Genomic DNA, 24,760 nt, shown 5'->3' with positions numbered 1-24,760 from the left:
GAACTGCGCACACCTCAGCTTTTGGCAGAAATGCTGCTGGAGGAGAGAGCGGGGACATTGAGTGATTTTTCAGCAATATTCATTGTATTTCTGTGTTAATTGTTATTTTCTTTTTCATAGACACCATGTACGCAATCATAAACTTTTTATTTTTTGTTTTTACAAAAACAATAATTTTATTTTAATCACATTGAATTATAAGTCTTTATTTTTTATATGTTATGTAGGAGATATATTTCCTTTTTTTAAAGTATGAATGAATAATGATTACTTGTTAATACTGGTATCATCATTATGTATGAGAATGAGGCACAAATGTTACTCTTATGTTTTAGAACTTGTCATAATCTTAGTTTTATTTTTATCATTAATATGCATGTTGGAATAAAAAATTAATGATTAACATAAGGATGTGATGTAAAATAATATGTTTAGTCACTAAGCAAGTGACGAGACTATAATGCTTACACCTGTTAGAATATTAATTGCTCTTAATTTTCCTGTAATGGGATTTATGGCAAACATTAGGAGGTGGTGTTTGATGGTAAAAGTTATTTGTAAAAGAATATATTTTCACTAATTGAACTAGTGTTGATTTATGTTTTACATTTATATTTTAGATTAGACCTTGTGCATGAGAAGATGGAAAAATTCTTAATTTTTATATATTGTTTTAACATCAATAATAAGAAACAGAATAAAAACATTTTCTTCAACAACATTGTTTTAATTTATTTATTCATAACATGTTCCAACTTACGAGATACTGTAAAACAATATTTTACATACTTAAAGAAAATGCAACAAATGTTTTGGTTATTAGGAGTTATTTTGAAATAAAAAATCTTGAGGACAAAAAAACTCACTGGCAGTTTATCTAATACAATCAACAAACCGTACATCTGTAATTAAGTTTAAATAGGAAAGATTCTACATTAGAACTAAGATAGTAATGCAGATTTGCTGCCACCATCTAGGTCAGTTTTTCTGAACCAATGGTCTTCAGGCCACTAGTGGTCAACAGATAGATACTGTCTTATGTCATAATCATTTTTTTTAAATATTCTACTATATATAGTACTTCCACAATGGTGATAAAGGAACCAAGCGGATGTAGAAACTATGATGAATTCTATGCACCTAAAATTCTCTTCAAATTTGTTTTATTGTTGATTTGAGGGTAAATTACAATGTCGATCCAATATACTATGTTAACATTTATATATTTATGTCATAATTTACAGTTTTTACATAAACATTCCACCATCTGCCCATAAATCCAAAGTCGACTACTCGAGACGGGAAGCTGAAGTATGTTGGTTTTAAATAAGAACAGTGTGCTTTATACAGGTCACAAGACTCGTTACATTCGGAAGTGTACATGACTGACGCGATCCCGAAACTTCGGTAGTGAATCAGCCCTTCATTATAATATTGTTCTACAGCTCGCAAATGCTCTATAGATTTGGGATTACGACACTCCTCACTGACGAGAATAACGTTATTCGTAACCCTCTTTAAGCTATCCTTGAAATCGATCTCTGTTGGATTATTTTTTGCTAATATTACGGTGGTGGCCAATCCTGTTGTCCATAAAAAAGCTTTCCTTGGATCATCTTGAATATCAGTCCGCAGGTCCTGAAGCATCTGTTTGTAATCTATGAAAAGATTCTTCCAATAATTTGCCCATTTCTCCAATATTGTTCCTTTGAATTTCTCCGGAAACTTCACCTTCCCTTTCAGGTTAGTCACAGCAACAGGAGTTTTCTTTAGAGTTCTTAGCATTACAGACATTATAAATATGAGGACGTTTGGAGAACTAAATTAGACGGTTGATTATTATCATGCTATTTATATATAATTTAGCCTTTCTGAGTATTTGATGGCAGGAGTGTATTGTATATCTATATTTTAGCAAAACTAGTTAGCTAACTAGCTAGGTTATGTTAATGTCACTGTTGACATTGTCAATAATGATTAGTTAGTGACAGTTGACGTGCGTCACTATGAATGTATTTTTTTTATAATTTCCCACCTCTTTTTTCAGGCTATAATTATTCTTTTCGGCCTATTATATTCATTTACATTGCTCAAATAGTTTTTTTAGTTTACTTACTATAACCTGTTGTTTACCTGATGTTAAGTGAGATCAGCCTTGGACAAAACACGCTTGCCTAGTTTTAAGATGTACTTCGTAAACTACTAACATAATACGCATCATGGTTTTCAATAATATTGACAACATTAACAAACTAAATATAGATCGTCGTCTTTTCCACTTACATACCATGGGTGTCGGCCACAGACCTGTTTCTGTGTTGTCGGCTCTTAGAAGTCCCAGATTTGAATCCACAAATTTCTTTTCAATAGCTTTATGGTGCCCAAGAACACCACGACAAACTCTTCGTTGCTTTGTAATTTAAGCTACTGTATGTTCTGGTTTAACTGTGTCTTATACGAGGCATTTCAAATTATTTTTCAAAGACACCCTTTATTTATTTCACTTTAGATATGGATTCAGTTCCAAATGTCTAATGTTTGTAATGTGTAATAATAATTGGGCAGGCTGGTTACTCAAAAAAATATAACTTAGTTTATTAACATCCACGCTTGTTTGTCGTAATTTATATCTACTGAGATACGTACGATTCCCAAGCAGAATATTTGAAATCGAACTCGACTTGTACACCGCAACTGAAGCGCGTAGATAACATTAAATAAAAGATGGTGTTGCTTCAATTAGTATTTAATTCAAGAAACCATTATCAAAAAACCTTTGTATCGCATTATAGTCATCGAAAGTTATTATACGATGAGACGTTTATCCTTTTCTTGTTGGCATGGAGCCTCCAATACCTTTGGCTTCTCTTCGTTTACGATTTACAGATTGGGGAAATTCTGGCAAATTCGGAGGAGTTGTCATACCTTTGAAATTGGGTGGCTGGGGCATGTCTTGTCTCGCAACCTAGAATAAAATGAGTTATTTTTTTTTTTAATAATGAAAATGTTTCATCTAGAATACTTCAAAACGTTATGAGGCTTTAGTGCTCGTTTTTTCACAATATAGTGACTAGAATTTTACATGGCTAAGGGATTCCTCAGAGCGCTCTTTTCCAGCAGTCGCCAAGTCATGGACAACAACAGGATGACTACAGACTACACAGCAGCCGAGAGAGCAAATTGAAATAAAACTTATAGTAGTGCCTTCCATTGATCGGCGCTGGCAATAGAACTATCGCTAGGCCTAGTTGAAGTTGAAGCAAGGCTGATTTCGCTCAATTAGGGGAACTTCGCCCATTCGTTGTAACAACGCGATTGTATAGTATGAGCTTGAAGATTCCTTTGAGTTATGATTATTTTATTGATAGTCCAACTACACACGCGTGACGTTGCCTTTTCGCCATGATATACTTTATATTTGGTTCTTTTTTAAATATCTTGGCCATAAAAAATATAATATTTGTCAATTAATTACCTATTGAATACTTACACGTTTTAATGGGTGCTGAGATGCATATGCAATAGCTTGGAGATCTGACGGCGGTGGTGGGTCTTCCTGCCCATAAACGTTAGCCAAGCAAATGGCAAAGACGAATAAACAGGTAGTCCGCATCTTTCGCTGTCGAGTCGAATAAATACATTGAAGCAATCTACACTGCCCGAGTATTTATAACGTCCACATTGCATGTGCTTCGTTTAAGCGGAAATATCTGACAAACAATAAAACAGTTTCCTGTGCGATAGATGTACAAGATATCGAGATAAATATGCCTTAATTGTTGATGGACATAATTATCCTCCCGTCAGAAACGTGTCAACCCAACTCAATACCTTGGAACAAATCAATACGTCATAGGTAGAAAATGGAATCCTTTACCTACAATATCAATTATATTTATATTTGGAACTGACCTTATTCACGTTTATATGTGCCTAATTAAAGTTATTTTTCGTTCCAGACATAATAGATAATAATTGATACAACATGAATACACGATAAACCTCAGGTCTGTGGATAAATACATTGGTCTCAATTTAATTCATTTTTATAAACTTATATGCATGCCTTGCAAGTCTTTGCGTAACTTGGCCCAACAGCCGGCACTACTCTTTTATTAAATGTTAGTTAGATTTTTAAAGAGAACTAGAGCCATAATTACTCTCTTATTATGATCACGGCGCCGGATAAAATAGTTCTATTTAAATAATCTACAAATGTAAATCTTGTAAATAACTTTAATGTTTTGTGGGCGTATACTCATCTGTATTATGTACTACGTTATTTCATGATGCACTTGAAATATAAATGTATAAATGTTTTCAGTATAATAACGCTATGACGCTGAGCGTGATTTTTTTTTATTGAATGATATTATGTACTTGATATGTATTATGTAATGTATCAGCAGATAGGTTACTACTATACACTTTGATCAACAGGATTGAAAGAATGGCAGGCGGAGCTACTTCCCCGGGTTCTCGACAAAAAAGGCGTCTCCACAATAGAGTTAAAAATTCTAAATTTCGACATATCTGCAACTCATAAGAATTTTATCTCTAAACAGGATTATTCACATTTTCATTGACAACTTGCATTTAGCTATAATATCTGCATTATTTGTTAACGTAATTTTGTTATTTGGCAATATTATTTGAAAGGTAAGGCGGAAAAATGTTCCTTTATTCGGAGCATAATTAGGCGACTTTACACCTTCTTTTCTTCAAAACTTCTAGTCCGCTAATAAAATAGATTTGAATCGCGTCTCGCAACAACTTCAGAGCGGACTACCAGTTTGGCGCGGACTATACAATATGTTATGTGATGTCGGTATTTGTCTTAATACATTTGGTATTGAAATTATGTAGGTTCATGTGCTACTGTTAAATTTAATTAGAATTATTTTAATTGATAATTACATTAATTGGACGCAAATCCTACTTTTTTAAATAAGTCACAAAGTCAATATAGGTTACTATACTCTCTGGTCAATATCACATAATGTATTTTATAGTCTGTCCATGACACATCTGATAAATAAAATTCATAGAGGGGAATAACCGAAAATGGTTGTAAGGCAACATTAAGTAAGATTCCACTATTTGGTGTGTGCTTATATTAATAACAGGCGTATCCAATCAATTAAGCATTATCCTATTTATTAAGATTTCTTTTGCGTATTTAGTTGTCTATTATAACGAGTAAGTAAGAAGTTAAAGCGTAATTTACACAAGTTATTTGATCTTCATTGTTGATGATCCCAACTTCGAGCATAAGTGGAAGTGATCTTTAAAGTACTCAAAATAGTGTGATTACGTGAGTATTCTACGATGTATTTATATTTTATTTTACTATATAAGTGAAAATTAAAGTTCCGTATACAGGAAACAAAACCAAAAATATTTGTAGTATGTTTTATTAAAGCAGCAAAACTAACTAAACATTTTAAAAAGTGTAAAGATTTTTAGCACTGTTTTTATAAATTGTATTAGCGTTAATGTTTCTACTTATTTCCATTATAATAATTAGGAACTTTTCAGTTCTTTGATAATGGCAACATATTTTGCGTAAAAAATGTTTCGTCTAATTTTCCTGGGAATACGAACTTGTGAAGCTACCCTCTTTCGTTAACCGTCAAAACTTGAAAGCGGTCTTAGCAGTCATTTTCATTTCTAAAAGTCTTTAATAATTACAGTATTATTTGGCCTGAATTCGAGAAAATGAGTTCTGCAACGACCCCGATAGTTGCCGCTGCGGCGGGAAAAGTCTACAAAGTCTCCAGCCGCGTTGGACGAGGTGTACCAGTTATAAACGACGTGTACTACAGTAAGAAATGCTCGTGTCGCAGGGACAAAACGATTGTATTCTGCCGCGCATGCGGTTACTACTGTCACGGCCGCATTCGCTTGAAATGTGAGCAACACCCCCGCGTAAGTAAAAACATATTTAAAATAAATTTTAAGACAAACATCTTTGAATAAAATACGTTATCCTCCGAGTAAAATACTAACTACCTGAATTACTTCAATGGCCAATCTAATCAGGATTTAGGAGTAAGAACTAAGATGGAACTAAGTATAAATAAATAACACAGTCAGTTTAAAGAAAAATGGTGAAATCATGGATCTAATAGTGCAACATTCATACTAACAGTAGTGTTAGGTGCTATTTTGTTGAGTTTGAAGGGTGTGGTAAAGGGTTACAGTGCATCTGTGGTCGACCTTATGTAGGGCTTTAATCTTATGTAGAGTTGATTGCAGATGGGCATTAGAAGTCACTTACCATCAGATGGACTGAATACTCATTTTGACCCCTCCTACATATAAAATCGTAACTGCAAAATGAAAACTTTACAGGACAGCATTTCAAAGTTTTGAATATGCTAAAATGCGAATAAAATCTGCATTTCTGCAGGTATCTCTATGAAATTTTATATATATATATTGTTATATACACTTTATAATGTTACTTGTGTCGATAAAACATGAAAATAAGGTAATTTATGCAATCAAAAAGAAAAGGTACTTTGTGGGTTACAATATTATACATAGGAGGAGTTGATTTGTTCCTATAAAAAAGTTTACTTCTTATTTATACTTGTCATTAGATTTCTGTGTAATGAAGTATGATATTGTGTGTTTCGTTTTGCAATGTATCATACAAATGTCTCCTATATTGTTTCAGGTAACTTTCCTACTGGATATAACGGAGTGTCCTCGTTGCCACTCCTCGGTGTTTTTGGATGAACACGTATCATCATGAGGAGTTCACTGGCATTTGTTAAGTTTCTTTAGAATTTATTTTATGTTCTGTTGATTATGTTAAAACTTTGACCAAAATTGTTATAAGAAAAACCTTGATACAAAGGCATTGATTGCCATATTTTGTTTTGTTTTATGAATAGTTTTATTGTAACATGTGTATGACTGAGTAACTTTGTAAATTAGAAACATTTGGGTTTTTATGACAAAAACTTTAATTGTTTCAAATACTTAGCAAGGTTACAATATGAACATGTTTGTGATTTTTGTGCTATTTTGATGCTTATTGTGGGGAGATACAAGCCAAAACTGAGTGCATATTTTGTTGTGAACATATCTTTAGATATTGTTTATAACTCCATATGATGAGAGTTGCTTGATAAGTTCTTTAGTAATAAATAAATGCAACAAATATACAACTAATTTAGTCTTTTTCTTATCTCTATTTTAGTTACTGTGGGTAAATAGGATTCTTTCTTCAATCACTATCTTAATTAACACCATTACTAAATAGATTTTGTAGACCATTGTCTACCTTAGTTTTACCATAAGTTGTAAGTTTTGCCAAAATAAGTGGAAATTTACAATGTTTAAAAGGTAGATCCGATATTCAAATTGCATGCAAAGGCTTGGAAATATAAATAACTTTTAGATTTTAGATGAAATTATTAGTAAGAGAAACCAGATGTTCATTCATTTGAGGTAACAAAGAGTAAAATAAAAAGACTCATTGCTAGAATTCACTTAATTTAATTAGTCTATTTATTTTTCTACATAATTATTATACATTTGTTTTTATTAGCAACAAGTTAAAAGGAGAACCAACTGGGTACATCTGGTCTATCTGTATTGCGCTTTATGTAACCTTTGAATGCTTTTTTGGCATCGTCTAGTGATTTTAAATTTTCCTCATCTTGACTTTTCTTCTTAAATAGATCTGGGAATTCAAACTTTGTTGTTTTGGGCTGAAAGTTAATAAACATTATATTATGTATTAATGAATGTTAATTAAAAGGTTGAAAAGTTCCTGTGCAAGGTTATTACCACCACAACAATTATATATTTCTACAAAAGGCATGCAACATAAGTGTCAAGAATTGTTTAAATATACGGCAAAGAGACTGCTAGGTTTTCTTTGTGTATAGATTGCAATACACAGTGCAATTGCTCTGGCTAACAAAATGCAGTGTAACGGAGAGATCTGACATTTAGCCTACCATAAGCTACCTAATTAATTAATTAAATTTATTTATTTGCCTATTTTAGATATTAACACTTTATTTATATACTAGCTGACCCGGCAAACGTTGTGTTGCCATATAAATAAAAAAATGTCAAGGGTGAAAAACCCTTATCACTTAGGGGTATGAAAAATGATAGTAGCCAATTCTCAGACCTACTGAATATGCATATAAAATTTGGTGAAAATCTATTTCGGAGGAGTACGGTAACTAACATTGTGGCACGAGAATTTTATATATAACATACAGGTATACCAGTTTTCTTCAAACCTAATGTCTATACAAGGTTAAGCTCCAGGAGTTCGGACAAACATTTAGTACAATTGACTGTTACCTTACAATTCTGAGGTTTTAAATATGAATGCAATGGTTCACGATGGACATCCTTTGTGATTTAAAAACTATTGCAAAAATGTACATTACTTACCAGTGTCACATATGCAATTTTAATATCATCATCCTTCATCACATAGCCTTTACCGATCTCCTTCCGGAACTTTCCCAACAGTATTCTGGTACGAACGTCGGCGACGGGGACATTGTAAATCTTCTCCAAATAATTCTTGATATCGAATTTAGTCATTTCTATTGAACATTCAAAGTGTACAACGTTTGGTAACTGTTTAGGGTAAGGGCGCAGTAATTTCATCCAAAAATTAGGCAAAAACACTCGAAGCTGTGGATTGCCCTTTTGGTATATGGGATACCTGAAATACGTAAAATTATTTTTACATTCAAGTATTTAAAGTAATAGATATTTTTTATGAGTTTAGGACAGTTTTGTTGTGGAGAATTGTGTGAATATAGTTTTGCAAATGAACCCTTACCATCGTGTAGACATGTTAACTGCAGATATTGATTACAGTGTATGCTTAAATTGTTTTATTAAATTAAAATAGCAACAAAAATATAGGTTTAGGTACATAACCTAACCTATTTTTTGGTTTATAGTTGTCAATTTGACATTAGTAATTTTAATATTTTATAAATGTTGATACATATTACATACAGCCAACTATAACTATACTTTTACAAAAAGTAGCAAAATATCGTTTTACGGTTTTATTTACCGATGTTTATTTACGAGGCTGCAACACAATTATTCAATCAGATTTATAAGAAAAATGAAACTGTAATAAGATGGATTTTAAAATAAAATCTTCATTAAAAAATAATTTTTTACGTAAAAAAAGCACAAGTTGTAGATTATACTTTCGGAAAAAATGTGTAACTTATAATATAAGTGTAATATAGCTAAAACATTTTATAAGTTTGAACTATAATAATATTATGTAGATTTTTATGCCTAAAATCAGACTGGCAACACTTTTCTAGGTTGACCTGGGTTGACTGACATGATATGACATATGATAAGACATTTTAGTTATAAAGATGGCGGTGGCCTTGTCACCCGATCAAGAGTTGGTGAGTGCATTTTAGATATTTTGATGTAAAAATATAAGTGTTTAATGCAGATAAAAATTAGAAACTATGAAAATTTCTCGATGCACGATATATTATGTGCAATAAACTTTACTTTTGGATTCCAAAATAGGTCATCTTATGTTGTTCTCCATGTCATCAGTGTTTGTTTTGGTTTCGTGTATTTTGCATCAAAAGTCTATACGTTTAAAAAAATATTTGAGTTAATCGCTTAAAACTATTCTCACTTTAATTTTTGATATATTTTCCATTATTTTTATAAGAAATGTACATTTAAAGTTCTTAGTTCTTTATTATTCATACAATGTTTTCATTGTAGCGTTAAGCGGTGTTTTATTAGGAATGCCACTGGTTTTTGCTTGGTACTATTACTTGTATTTCGTTAATTTTCGTTACTAGTAATTTATTTTACACCAAATATAAATGTATAGACATATTCTGTCTTTAATAAGTTTTTTTTTATGAATTATGTGTTCTCGTAATATAAATGACTGATTATATTAAATAATTTTAGGATAAATAACGTGTATTAAAACGAAACTGAATAAGGAAAATTAATCAATTTACCTTAATATTGATGTAAATTAATTATAGATATTAAATTCACATCCTCTGCCAAATAATTATATGATACAACCTCCAAAAAGTGTTGGTTATGCCCATTATGTAAGGTTGCTGGAGTGGGTGGATTAGTGCTGGAGTAAAATCGTATGAATCAAATTTCAGGCTACTTTGGCCATATTCTAAAAAATTATGATGTATTTTACATACAAAGAATTTTTATAAAAAAAGCTTGTTAATAATTTAAAATAATTTTTCCAGTGTTATCTAAAATTTCATTGCGTAAATCAAATCTAAAATTTAATTTCAATGGTTTACCTCTGCGTCAAAATTATCCCAACTTACATTTTATTATGATTTACTAATAGGAATAGTAGGTATCAGAAATTCCCTTAATAAATTTAAACATTTGTATGGAAATAAATATACTTATGTCCTACTATCATAGACCTACGAACAAATTGACATCACATTCCAAATAAAACTATAACTGCTAATAAACCTGCTGGTGGCGAGTCCAGATGCACCAAAGACAGTACAATGATGTGTCAGTTGTATGGCCAATCTACAGATCAAACAAAATAAGTCACAGATTAAATGACAAAAAATGAAAAAATATGGTTCTAATGTAATGTTTTCATTATTCAACTATTAATATTTTTTTTATAATTCTCATTTCTTACAATAATTTTCTAATATTCCATTTGTTGTTATATTAAATAGAAATATGCATAATAATGACTATGTAGCTGTGAAAAATGTCCTTTTTTTAAATCCAGTATCAAATCATATTAAACATCCATTTTTAATAAGTCATCTACCATTTTGAAATTATTGCCTGATGATTATATTTATTAACGATTCTATTTATTTTAAGGACTATATATTTAAAAGTTATAAATCAAACTGTAATATAAAAAATGAATTTATATACAAAGGATTTATGATTCTAGTAATTTTGAGTTATCATTTTGTATTTATTATACAACGAAAATGTCTGGACTTTGTGTTAATTATAATATTTTGGTAAATAATTTAGTGATTCTAAATGTCTAAACATTGCAATAAGCAAGAAAAAAACATAAGCCACACACTGACTCTCAAAATATGCAACTGTTTCTGGCAAATTGTACCATTTAGTTGTCTTCATATTAAGTAGTTGCTACTGCCTAGGGATATCTGTAATGCAGTGTGAGCATTTCCACATCTTAAACATCTTGTCCAAAATATGTCAGGTTTACAACATTCTTCAGGCCCTAAAACACTAAATCTATAAGAAGAAAAACAAAAATCTTTCATTTTCAAAGAATAACGCATTATGAATTATTTTATATCACGGCGTGCGTAAATGGACGTTTTACGCACGCTTCGCGTGCGCAAAACCCCCATTTCCGACCCCGTAATATAAAATTTTATACAACACGCGGACGAAAAATGTTTTTATATCACGGCGTGCGTAAATGGACGTTTTACGCACGCTTCGCGTGCGCAAAACCCCCATTTCCGACCCCGTAATATAAAATTTTATACAACACGCGGACGAAAAATGTTTTTCTGACTCGTGTGATTGCAGTCCTCGCCTGCGGCTCGGCCTGCAAACTCACACTTGTCAGAAAAAAATTTTTCGTCCTCGTATCGTAATGTACTATTCTGACTCGTGTGATTGCAGTCCTCGCCTGCGGCTCGGCCTGCAAACTCACACTTGTCAGAAAAAAATTTTTCGTCCTCGTATTGTAATGTACTATTAAGAATGACTTTCTCATAGTTTTTTATCCATTGAGTGACTGTATCCTAAATGTCACGACATAGGATATTTTCTACTTTGTAAATCACAAATTGTTTTCTGTATTTTTATATAATTTTTTTAATATAATTCATCACAGTGAAAGAATGTATGTTTATTTGGAACACTTGATCTATTTATTACAGATATTTTCAAAATAGAATGCCCTATCGATTGATCGGTCGACGACCGGTCGCGACATCCGGCGATCTCGCCTATGTTCTATCTTGGTTCCCTTTATCGTAATTCGAGAGTCATAGAGAATGTTCAACCAAAGTCGTAAGTAACCGTTGACTGCTTGACGATCGTGTTCCATTGTTTTAGTATAGTTTTGCTTGTCTGATAACAATTTTGAATTGATACCAGCAATAGGTAGTTTGTTCTTGATTCATTCCTTTTACTAACACTTTTGATAAGAGAATGATGAATGGTGTGTCATGCTCAACATGATTGTTACTATCAAACAATCCCGTAATGTATGTTATACACGTAATGTCATATAGAATAGAAGCTTTATACGAAACATATAGATTTATGTATCATTTCATGAGTCGTAATTATGACGTATGCGATTATTCCTCATCATAATGTAGACGCTACTTCTGATTTTCTAATTTTAAACTTCAGTTAGTAAATAAATTGCAGTAAGTATGAAATTCGAATTGATTGAGAGCGGAAACCGTAGTAATAAATCGGCTGCCCTAAGTGTGAGTGACGGTTGAAGGACGTTAAGAGTCCTCTTATTTTTATTTAAAGCCAGTTCGATCCCGTAAGTACCAAGGTGTTTTTAAACAATATTTTATTTTTTAATTTTATAAAAGTAAGCTCATGATGTTCAATCATTACTGTTTTTCATGTAGAAATTCATTTGAAATTGAAGGGAGTCTTCATTGAAGTCGATCATTGATCCGTTGGTAATCCTGAAGGCTAAGGTGAAACGCTTCTGGAAAAAAGTCGTTCTAACCACATTTAATCCTATTCTTTTTCTTATTATGTCAGAGAAAATCTTAGTTCTATTCATTTATTAATCTTTCGCTTTTACAATGCTCTGTTATTCATATTATTACGGACCAAAGTATGTTTTTTCCTCAAAACGACGCAGTTGCGGACAACAAGCTTGTCATAAACTACACTCTTAAGGAACTACCAACATGTTAAGTGCATTGCGGGGGTGTCGTATCGATGTTAAGTTAAGTGTATGAGCTAGTTCCCCTTAAATGTCGTAGTTTCCGGCGAGGGCGAGCGCATTCTACAGCACACTTCCTTCCTTCATTGTCAATTGTTTGAGTCAGAATAACAGAAAATGATTGAACAGAATATACCTACGCACTTAACTTGTCCCTTTATATTTTGTGATTACAGGTAAAGGAATGAATAAAATTAAAATATCTGTCCAAATATTTTTGTTCTAGCTTTCCAATTATTAGACTGTTCTGCAGACTTTAGGCCCTAGTAAATGTAGCCAACATTTCATTCGTGCTACAGTACTTTGGATGGTATGTTAAACTGGAGCCCTCAGTTGTTGTCAAACCAGTTGTGAAGTCTTTTCGAACGCTCTAAGGGTGGTTTGAAAAATATTGTCCACGAACCCGTACTTTGCGCGTCGATCAGTGCGATGAAGCATGCTCTATCCATCAGAGTGATTTTTGCCCAATAGTTAGATTGAACTATTTCTTAATTATTTGGGTTACATTGGAAACTGCTTAGCAGATTATGACGACATTTTCACGCATAGCACTGGCACCTTACATACAGGCTGTGAACAAATTCGTGTCTGTATAAATACAAATCCACCACCTATTCAAGGTTCGGTGACCAACGAGCAATTAAATTCAATCCCCTTGTAAAAAGATTGTTTAAAATGGGCGTGCTTATTTAGTTGTTAGCGAAATGTGACAATGTGTTTACGGGAGCATGTCTCGCGGTAACGGCCTCGTCTCAGGATCGTTCCTCTGTCGCCCGCATTGTCTCCATGCCACATAGGTGGTGTCAATGACTCTTGTGCTCGACCTGTGGGTATACATTACAAATGGTTATGTAGTTACTTGTGTCGTCCCTGTGACTTGCTGAATTTGTTTATGTATTAAATGTAGGTATCATATTTAAAATATATTTTTATTGGCGTTTCGTATTAGTTTCCTATGTGATTTTGCCAAAAGAAAACTTGCAATTTTTTAAAGTTTATGTTCTTAATAATATCTTAGTATGCATTGTGCCATTTTTTTGTTTATAATCTCATTTATCAAAGTATATTTTTATATACATAGTACATACCTACCTATATTATTTATTATTAAGTCGTGTTAAAATGGATGAAGATTGTTTTTTGCGCATTTGCGACTTATATGACTTAAATGAAATAATGATAAAAAATATACCACTAAGTATACCAAATTTCACACACCGCCGTACGCAATATGTAAAAGGGTTCGGAAGTTGTTGCTTCACGTATTAATGTATTAAAATGAAAATTAGAATTAGTTGTTTGCTATTGTATGATCATAATAAGTATTCGCTTGTTCGGTTAGCATGTAACGCTTCAAACAGTTGTATTTTGGATCCGTGAGCGTTCGATCGTGCGGTGATACGTTCAATAGCCGTTCGAATACTTCGAATATAGTAAAGTCGTGCGGTGTAAATAATATTTACGAGTGACGCGTGATGAAGCTTAATTGGCTGTAAATGTAACAACTTAAACTGTGATAGTGGTGTTGTATCAAAACTTTATGTTTCCTAAATATTTGTTTAAAACTTTGTGTCTTTATACGTTTTTCTCTTTACTTTTGGGATTTGTAAACTTTGTCATTATTTTAAGGTGTATCAACTACATCTTATAATAATGAGTTAATAGCACTAAGTAAACAAAAAATATAATAATACATCACTTAAATACTTCGTTTACTCGTTTGCCTGTTTGTTTTAATAGGGATCAAAGTATAATTAAATAGTATTTATCACAAACAACACGCAGACGGCTCCTAGAAGCTACTTCATCGTAATGTATACAGAACATTTAGGGAGTGATAACCTAGCAGTTAAAAGTTAGATTGTTAATCGGGTGCTCTAAGGTTCGAAGCCCAGGCGAGTGCATCTTTGACTTTTCAAAGTCATGTGCGTATCAGAAATTAATTATCACTTGCGGTAACGGTGAATGATAGCATCGAAATCTACTCGCGTGAGAAGACTTAAAAAAGTTTTTAAATGCGTGAATGCCAGAGTGCCAGTGCAGGGAACTGTAGCCTAACCTGTCACCCTAAGACCCATGTCCAGCAGTGGGACAGTCATGGGTTAACGATTTCTGTAATGTTTCAAAATATTTAGTTTGACATTTAACTATTCACGTTAAAGTCACTTTTTATTTAAACTAAACTTACTTACTTACTTTTTATTTAAACCAAGGAAACCAAATGTGTTTGATGATTAATTTATTTTTAATTAATGTTTAAAAACTAAAATTATCATTATTCATTATTTGCGGGCTTTTGTTTATAATTATTTCAAACATATAAAAATGTAATTAATTTACCTTATGGTTTTTAATATTTTGGATAATAGGTTTAACCTACATAGATGCTTTACTTGTACATTTAACTTTTAGACTAAAATTTGTAAATAAAGACGAAGTAAGGTCCCATTCATTCAACGTGGCCTGACAGATAAGATCATATTTTTTTTATACAATATTTTTACAGGCTCGGTGTCTGAACGGTCGCGTTACGGAAGATATAAATACGTTCATACAAATTGTAAAGAACGATATGATTTTATTTTGACCACGGATCGTGCCTAATACGTAATATGTTTATTGCTATAAATGTATTATAATACATAAACAGTGTTGCCTTATGACACTGCAGTATTTTCCAGAATTAATCTATATAATATAAGGAAAGGACTTACTTACTAATTAATCATCGCAGAACTATAACACTAATGAAACAAACTATATGATGTTAGGTCCATAAGTTTACCTTATAATGTAGGCACGTACTAAGAAAGTCGTATAGAAAGGAGGATACCGAAATATGGTTTTATGACTTAAATATTCCATATTTTAAATAGAAATTGCAAGCGGTAATCTAGTTTGCTGGAACTGAATAAAAGTTGACACTTTATTTTCTCTATTCTTAGTTTGACAAAAGTGAACAATTTCGTTGCTGCTGGCCACGGCACTAGCCAATTGCGAATAGGTAGACCTCACATACCTTTGAGAACTTTATTTTTAAAGAGTTCTCAGATTTGTAGGTTTCCTGAGTGATAATTAATTTCTAATAGGCGCATAATTTTAAAATTCAAAGGTGCGTGGGATACGTACGTTGAACTGAATTACCGAGTTTTCACCACAGAGCAGAGACCTGTCTTCCATAATATATATTTTCATATCAATACTCGTGTCAAATTGAATCAGATAGCTCGGGAGTTGTGAAGCGACGGTGTAGCGTTTAGTATACGGCGTATCGGCATATGTTGTGGATGCAAATTCATCGAGAGGCGGTGCGCGGGTTAATTCTTCCGGGATGTGTATCCTGTTCGCCCGTTGTATTAGTATGAGCACGCACGTTCTGATGTACGAAACTCGACTTTATTGTATCTGTGGTGGTTTGTTTAATAGAATTTGTATGAGACTCGCAGTTCTGACATAAAAATAAATCTTAATCATAACGCCACCTATTGGGACCAAAAGTATTCTATGTTGAATCTGGAACAAACCATGCGCTCTCATAAAATTTCATTGAAATTGCTTGAGCTGTTTCGGAGATTAGCGATTAACACAGATTAACACAATGACATGTTAATTTTATACATTGAGATTCCATTCCGATTGCCCACTGGGCAAAGTAAATGTTAAGTTATGAACTTATAATTAAAATCTTTTAATAAACTTTGGTTAAGAACTTTTATAACATACGTTACCCAAATAATTATCTATATGTTGATAATTGATACTAGAATATGGATCCACGTGGCCTCTACGTTTTTACATAGCTCTAGCTTTATGTATTGTGTATTTATGTAGAGTCGAAGAACAGGGAATAGATCATTTCTTTTTTGGGTGCGATTAAGTCATCCCTTTTGCTTTAGCTGCGTTTAAAGTTATATTTCTAGAAAGATCATGATATGAATACATTGACATATACAGAGAAGTGCATATTTGGTTGACAATTAAATAGTTAACGTTGGAATGAAGTATACGTAGAACTTTTTGTGTGCTCACTAGCGTTAACTGTTACGAAGTTATTAATAATTTATGAACTCATTATGCTATCATTATGCTTATTCAGCGTAATGGATGTTAAAATTTTTAGAGAAATTATAATCCGAGTATTCGCTTTATTAAAGTAACCGTTAAATATAAGATCGGGTACGGATCCGCTCGTAGTTCCAGTTGGTAGGACGATGAAAGTGAAACGAAATTGTGAAATTGTGATGTACTACGTTTAGTTAGACTCCGGTTCAATGGATCGAGCGTTTCGGCTTCGGTTGCAGACAGAACTCATCGAGAATCTGCTGATTTTCATTCGGGTAATGTTTTTTTTTGTGTAATGAGTATGACTGCCTCTCCTTTCCTTGATATCGTAGTGTTGTATGGCACAATCATACTTGTATAAAGTTACTAATTTCAACAAAACAGTAGATTTGGGTTTGAAATTTTCTTTTTTGGAATCCACTAAAAATAAAAGCACTTTGGTTATTATTCTATATAATATTCCATTTCTAGCATCGCCTTAGTCGGTGCACGGTGTACTTACCATAGCTTTTAACCAGAAAGAAGCGCTGTACTGCTACTAAGTCAGCTATTATGTGAAGGGAGAACGAGTTTGGCACGACTGCCAGGGGAGGTACTGCCTGTCCCTGTAGTTTCGGGACCAGAATAGGGCTACGGTATCCCCTGCCTGTCGTAAGAGGCGACTAAAAGGGGCTTCCGGGGTTGCGGGCGGCAAGAGCTCGAACCGCCCGGTAAGCGACCCCGGGAAGGGCGGCGGTATGTGTGGTCGCATACCGTCGTACGCACCAGACGGTGTGGCGAGCGTCAAGCTCACCTGGGCAGAGCCCGACGGGGCAACGCGCTAAGAGGACTCCGGTTGCGTTCTTTTGGAGATCCCGGAGCCCTCTACGCAGCGCCGAGGACGGCCACCGGGGGGTTTTAGTGCGGTAAAAATCCCACATAACCCTGCGTCGCTCCCACGGCGCCGGGTACCTTTTGAAGGTTTCCCCCTCGTAAACAAAAAAAAAAAAGGGGAGGTACTGCCGCCGTTCTACTTCTGGCGTTAAGCAGTTCTTATATTTTGGGGGAAGGGTGTGGCTTCGGTCGACATATAGGGCGACCATCATAGTAATTTGTCTTCAGGTCAGCGAGACACCTTATCCTATATGGAATTGATTACAAATGTCATGGGCGGCTGTGACCACTTCAGGTGGTTCGAAAATTTCATCGAAGTCTTCTGAAGAGTTTGCTATTATAAATCGTTCAATACATTATACATACACATACATTATGTAAGCGGTCGATTGTTTACCTCATTAATATCATCATGTAACGAGGAAACATGCAAACATGCGTGTTATCATAAAACTGGTGTTGGACTTGTTCAACTGTTTCTAAACTTTGATGCTATAATATTGTTTTAGTGTCTAATATTTTCGTGTTTAATTGCTTGAAGACTGGATTTGGATACATTTTTATATACTTGTAAACTTTATTTATGTAGGTACATATCATTGTAATTGTATCTAGAGTTTACGATCAGTAATTCTGATAGTTTTTATCTTTAAAGTATGTTAGTTTAGCCTAATTGTCATCAGCGATTTAAAAATAATATGAAAAAGTGTAGATTTTTGGGCTAGTTTGTCGTAAAATTATACACCTTTATGTCTAGTTATTTTGTAGAGGTCGTCATTTTTATTGCATATTCCATCTTTAATTATTCTCTATTAGACGTAGGTCTCATATCAAAGGGAAGAGGTCGGGAACAGTGTTCCACATACTTATTCCTATTTTCTCCTCATAAATATTTATTTTCTTGAAGTAGATATATTATTAAAAAAGGGCGGGATGCAATTAATAAAATCATCAATAAATGAACTTGCAACTTGTATGATATATTTCTAACAAATTAGTAATAATTAGGTAATGTTTCCAGGCGACGAAGGCGTTTCTGGACGCGTTGAGCGAGGCGGGCGCGGCGTGCGTGTCGCGCGCGACCGCCATCAAGTTCCTGCTGGCGCGCAAGTTCGACGTCGCGCGCGCGCACGCGCTCTGGCGGCAGCACGAGGCCACGCGGCGCCGGGAGGGCCTCAATAAGTTCGAGCCCTTCGAGGACCCGCTCAAAAGCGAGCTCGAGACCGGAAAGTTTACGATATTGGTAAGTAAGACTTGGACAGTAGTAGCGAGCATGTGATATGTTGTTTAGAAGACCTAGACAATTTTTGTTTCGATTTTATTATGTGCAACAAATAAGCAAGTAGTATCATGTAAATGGGCACTTACTCTGCTATTTTGGAGCAAATTATATAAGATATTTCAAGAGTGGCAATGAATGTATGACAGATTTGTAACTGGGCTCTAACGTTTAGGATTCGGAATATTAATAAATCACTATGTGATATTATAAAGCTCAAAATATGTTAATTAAAGTAATACTCGCTGTGTGTCAATGCTCTTATATCACGCCACATATATTTGGCCTCATACGGCAATGTGTAGCTACCACAGCGGTGACTGTTATGGTAACAATTGCCAATAATGTGTAATTTTGTGATCAAAGTTCGTCACAAATATTTTTTCCCCATTATTGAAGAGTACAAGTAAAAAAAATTATAAAGGCGTAGGTTTGATCGGTGCCGTACCTTTTTATAGGGATAATATAAATAAGTACTCACGTGTATTGGAGTAAACAATTCTGAAAATTGTGTATTTATAGTCCGTGTAAATGTGCTAGTCCGCTCTGAATGTAAAAATGAATCGCGTCGCCATAGTAAATTGTATGACTATACCTGCTCGCAACAACTTCGGAGCGGACTAGCACATTTACGCGGAGTATAAATACACAATTTTCAGATTTTTTTTACTACAATAGCGGAGACTATACCTCATGGTCGGTCACATATTAACATGTTATGTATATGTCTACAGCCTACGCGAGATGCTACGGGGGCCGCCATCGCGGTGTTCACGGCGAACAAGCATTTTCCCTCCCTGACAACACATCAAACAACTTTGCAGGTATGTGCATATAAAACTGGTAATTTCATAAAATATTATACAATAATACACATTTCACATAATAACATTTATTGATCAACCAAAGAGTGTAAAAATTGATCCATTACTACTACTAAATTTCTATTCTAGTATTATATGGCATAGCAATGATTCACAATATTTATCATAAGTTATATCATAAGTTTTAGATTAAGTACTAACATAGGATAAGTCTATAATGTAATACTAACACATATGAGTCCTGTGGCTTGAAATACAAAAGTTATTATTATTATTAGCATCTAGACCCCTTCGGCCCTCATGTCATCGAAAATAGGCATACAAAGACTCCCACTCACTTTGATTCTTATATAAAATAATTTAAAAAAGCAAAGGAATATGTATTCTACCAGATGGTAAGTGGCTACTGCCGCCCATGCAGTCTGTAATCAACCCTTGATAACATTTGATTACTATTTTAGGTCAGCCACAGATGCGTTGCTCCTCAGGACTAAGTTGGTATATCCGTGAGGTGTGTCACTTATCATACCCATCAAACCAGCAACGTTTAACACAGCAACGTTTAACACTGCTGTTAGAAATAGGTGTGGCGGTGGTGCTGATGGAGTCAAACCATAATAGGTTGAACCAATGATTAATTTCCTATTGCTTGCGCAGATGTCCTTAATCATGAGGGTCACCTTATCCTGGACTGTATTCTGCCAACGGATCTCGCTGTTGACATTTGTGCGGATTTGATCCGACCAGCGCATCGACTACGTTCTCACGATCTCTTGCCCTGGACTTTGTTGCTTCATCATCATCATCATTCATCATCAACCCATTTCTGTCCCACTGCTGGGCACGAGTCTTCTCTCATTATGATAAGGATTAGGCCATAGTCTACCGCGCTGGCCAAGTACGTTTTGGTAGACTTCACATACCTTTGAGATTTTTTTTTAATCTCTCAGGTATGCAGGTTTCCTCACGATGTTTTTCCGTCACCGTTTAGCTAGTAATAATTATTTTCCAATACGCACATAACTTTGAAAATTCAGAGGTGCCTGGGATTTGAACCTCGGACCCCTCGATCGAGAGGCCAGGTTTCTTAACCACTAGGCTATCACTGCTTTGCTGGTTATAATGAAATGATTACTTCAATGATTCCTAAAGAACAATTCATCGTCAACCAGGGCTTAGTATACCAGCTGGACGTGGCGCTCCAGTCGCTGGAGACGCAGCGAGCGGGCCTCGTGTTCATATACGACATGACCGACTCCAAGTATACCAACTTCGACTATGAACTCTCGCAGAAGATACTCACTATGCTCAAGGTAGGTACTGATTGTTAGTTAAGGGCTTTCTAGAGATAGTAAGGCAGAGGCTCTCAAATTTATTTCGTTTGCCACCCACTTTTGGATGCAATTATTTTCTAAAGCACTCCAAAATTGTAAAACGCGAGAAATAAATTCTATAACAATAATTTGCGTCTTAAATATGTAAGCGCGCGAAAAAAACTTTTGTAAGCCTCTAGCGAGCCCAGAAGTATCGCTTCTTTGAGAAATACTGGATTTAGCCATATTAGTAGCAATAAATATAGAATATTTAGAGGTCTATGGTCTCACTGTAACGGAACCTGTTTTGTGCTTATAACGGACCTTAATATCGTAGGATCTAATCTTAAGGGTTGATCTTGCATACGAATTCCAGTTTGGTTCTTACGAGCCCTAACGCATTCGTGTTGTACACGTGTAGCTGCAATGTTTCCAGTATGCTTAATGTATGGATGTTTTCCCACGACGCAAATATTACCTGGGGACCTACCACCATCCTTTAAAAACTATCATAGTTCAGGAAAGTTTTATTTCCTCCTTAAAATAGTTAATATTCCGTCATACACAGTTGAACAAACTTAAACCCTTATTAATTGTTCGCTTATCCATTGTATAAAAGCAACTGAAATTGTCATATTTTGCTTAAAAAGTTAAAATTCCTGCAAAAAAAGTAAAAGAATGATTAAAATTATATTGTGTTAAGAGATGGTAGTAACCCCGCTGTACTTAATAAGCAGCATATTATGAATATATCCCGTTTGGCTTTATTTATTTTAAACCGTTCTGCAGCATTTCAGACTTGTCAGTTTTGACCAAATTCTAAAGCCTGTAATATACGAATCTACAAGTAATTTTTTTGAGCGTAAAAATCGGAGTTCTCTTGTTATTCGCCATAAATGTCTTTCGATGGAAGTTCTATAGTTCAATCATTCTCATTCGAGCGCAAATAATTCTCCGTATACATGGAGAAACTTCCTCGTATCCATTTACATTTTATTATTCTGAATACACGGAAATCTGACGGCACACGCCCGTAGGTACGTGGAAACTGTTGGCGGTAATGTGCTTAATGATAATGGAATGCTTCTCCGCAACTCATTAAATGGGATCATGATGTGACGCGAGTGATGCGTTTAACGCCTAAATACTAAGTGATCAGTTAGAGTTTGGGAAATTGTATGTAACTTGCTTAAACAACAACAATCGATTAACTTTAATGAAACCAAATATTATGATGTTATAACTGACTGATGATATATCAGGTACCTGAATTTGCTATTTTATTAGAATACACGCTTTTATAAAAAATATATATATTTATAAGTAAATAATTTCGTCTATTTAAATATACTTATGACAGAAAACTCATGTTTCCAAACAGGTGTTTTGACTTTTCATATAAAAATGCTATTAAGGAATAAATACTTTATACCGTGGAGGTACTACCCCCACACCTGTTTCTACTGTGAAGCAGTTCTTGTGTTTCAGTAGAAAAGTGTGAATGCCAGCTGACATACAAACGAGGCGAACATCTCATCGGGGGTGGCAAAGCATCTGTAATAGGCTTCGGGTTTCTTCAAATACTGTTCTCAGTGGTTCTCCACTGTTCTATATGGAATCTGTTACACCTACCATCAAGTGAACTATAAGGTCGTTTGCAATTTCAATCCTTTCAAAAAAATGCTTTCTACACTTATAGCACCATACTAAGATACCTCTATCATTGATATTAGGAACACATAGAGTATATAAAATATTAGTATAGAGTTGGTATATTCACCATGTTGAGCCAGGGACCGAACTCGTCACCATCTACATGTTAGGCCCATCAGTTGACTAGTGCGTGTGATGCCGTCATTTATACTTGTAAGCCTTTGATGTCTCATCCACAACATAATAGTTGATAGACTTATAGTCATTAATAAGTAATCATTAAATGTCTATTGTTTAGTTATTGCTTATTATTAGCTCTTTGTGTGAATCACTGTGTCTAATGCTAAGTATTATGTATACTCGATATAAGTAATGGTTATCTCTATATAATTGTAATGTATTGAACTGACGAGAAATATCAGAATAGGATTTTTAGGTTACTATAGTGTAATTTAAAATATTTTTGCTATTTCTATTTAGTTTATTGTTATACGCTAAAATTTTCCGAAAATTAATTGCATACAAAATTTATAAAGATTTTTAAACAAGCTTGGCTTCACATCAAATCGAACTCTAGTCATAATCTGTTTTTTTTTGTCATTCGAGACTTTGATTTGTTTAAAATCAAATTATTCACCTAGTTTTTCCATCGAAATCCAACAAATACTTGGTGGAGGTGGTACCTACTCGGTCGAACTATACTTGTTGTACCACCTTTCAAAATAAATTATATTGTGTATTATTTATAGAGCGAACTTTACAAACTTTCAATGGCACGGCACGGTACATACTTCAGATCTCTAACTATGATGTTTGTTAATTTTATTGAATGCTCATAGCAGGCTTTTAAATTAGTCTGGTAATTGAGCGAAACACTCATCAGCAAAGCACTACAAAGGCTCGTATGAATAATGAAAGTGTCTAATCAATCAAAACGTTTTTATTTTTTATTCATTCCCTCTTATGTGTAATACATAACCACCCGTTCAGGTTGCGTGATACCATTATAGGTCAGCAAGTAAGTATATTAACTGTCTAATGTATGGAGCTCCCTGGGGATATAGGGCAAGCTATATCTTACCTTACCTAACCGATTCTAATTAAACGTAGTGAAACGCAAGTATCGTTTATTTTAGTCAGTCTGTAATGTAACAAATACAAATATAAAGTCGAAATTGGTTTGACTTTTGTGCGATATTTGTTGAAATAAATATGGGTTTCGTACAACTTTATAATACAAGAGTCGAATATGTTTTCTTTGCGACGTATTTTGGCAACGAATCGTCGACATAAAGACAAAAGATGACGATTATTTGTCCCCAAAATAAGTGGTAATATGGTATTAGAGATGCGCTTACAACTAGTCAGCCCATCGCTAATACCATATTACAATTTTAATAATGCGTGTGCCATTCTAAATTACGGGTATTTCTAAATTTATAATAATAATATCATTTATTCAACAAAATTGCAGCACACAGTACAATTTTTTAAAACTATATTACACTAAAATAAAAATCACAAAATAAATTTAAGAAAAAAACAAAAATCACAAAAAACAAAAATAATAATTATTATAATATTTTTTTTAAATTTCAAAATGTAACATTCCTATTTCATCTGACGTCACGTGACAGATTTACATAATCTGTTATGCTTAATTAGGATCAAAAGGATAACCTGCTATTTGTATGATACACATATAAAAACTAAAAATAAGATATCTTGCGAACTAAATCTAAATCGTGATTCAAAGTGAGTACCTAACGTGCAAGTAAGGCTA

At 33.9% G+C, this 24,760-nt stretch overlaps 3 protein-coding genes across 3 annotated transcripts in view; 1 reads left to right on the top strand and 2 right to left on the bottom strand.

The window, feature by feature from the left end:
* Nucleotides 1-1,204: 1,204 nt before the first annotated feature.
* LOC140749165 (mitochondrial import inner membrane translocase subunit Tim29) lies at nucleotides 1,205-1,968 on the bottom strand. The gene has a single exon (XM_073082208.1). The coding sequence runs from the start codon at nucleotides 1,792-1,794 to the stop codon at nucleotides 1,219-1,221; it is 576 nt and encodes a 191-aa protein (XP_072938309.1). The 5' UTR covers nucleotides 1,795-1,968; the 3' UTR covers nucleotides 1,205-1,218.
* A 762-nt stretch (nucleotides 1,969-2,730) lies between these two features.
* mRpL23 (mitochondrial ribosomal protein L23) lies at nucleotides 2,731-8,970 on the bottom strand. The gene is made up of 4 exons (XM_073082210.1): nucleotides 8,828-8,970; nucleotides 8,428-8,707; nucleotides 7,593-7,724; nucleotides 2,731-2,965 (listed from the first exon to the last, which is right to left on the bottom strand). The coding sequence occupies exons 1-4, from the start codon at nucleotides 8,839-8,841 to the stop codon at nucleotides 2,822-2,824; spliced, it is 570 nt and encodes a 189-aa protein (XP_072938311.1). The 5' UTR covers nucleotides 8,842-8,970; the 3' UTR covers nucleotides 2,731-2,821.
* A 366-nt stretch (nucleotides 8,971-9,336) lies between these two features.
* The window catches only part of Ptpmeg2 (Protein tyrosine phosphatase Meg2), a 70,474-nt gene continuing 55,050 nt past the window's right edge, over nucleotides 9,337-24,760 (top strand). Inside the window, exons 1-4 of the mRNA XM_073082385.1 lie at nucleotides 9,337-9,425; nucleotides 18,930-19,151; nucleotides 19,922-20,011; nucleotides 21,184-21,324. Coding sequence (XP_072938486.1) covers nucleotides 9,393-9,425; nucleotides 18,930-19,151; nucleotides 19,922-20,011; nucleotides 21,184-21,324 — 486 coding nt within the window. The 5' untranslated portion in view covers nucleotides 9,337-9,392. The remainder of the gene's footprint in view (nucleotides 9,426-18,929; nucleotides 19,152-19,921; nucleotides 20,012-21,183; nucleotides 21,325-24,760) is intronic.

The sequence above is a fragment of the Epargyreus clarus genome, unplaced genomic scaffold (genome assembly GCF_041222505.1).
Source record: "Epargyreus clarus isolate Ecla_fem2 unplaced genomic scaffold, WU_Ecla_fem_2.2 ptg000017l, whole genome shotgun sequence".
NCBI classification, from domain to species: Eukaryota; Metazoa; Arthropoda; class Insecta; order Lepidoptera; family Hesperiidae; genus Epargyreus; species Epargyreus clarus.
This window is presented reverse-complemented; position numbering and strand designations above follow the sequence as displayed.

Bases quoted from the DNA above. Each gene is read 5' to 3' on its own strand.
- LOC140749165 (XM_073082208.1), bottom strand. From the start codon at position 1,794: ATGTCTGTAATGCTAAGAACTCTAAAGAAAACTCCTGTTGCTGTGACT.
- mRpL23 (XM_073082210.1), bottom strand. The intron at 7,725-8,427 runs GTAAGTAATGTA...ATTAACTTTCAG, and splicing joins AAATTGCATATGTGACACTG to CCCAAAACAACAAAGTTTGA. The intron at 2,966-7,592 runs GTACCCAGTTGG...ATTTTATTCTAG, and splicing joins GCAATACAGATAGACCAGAT to GTTGCGAGACAAGACATGCC.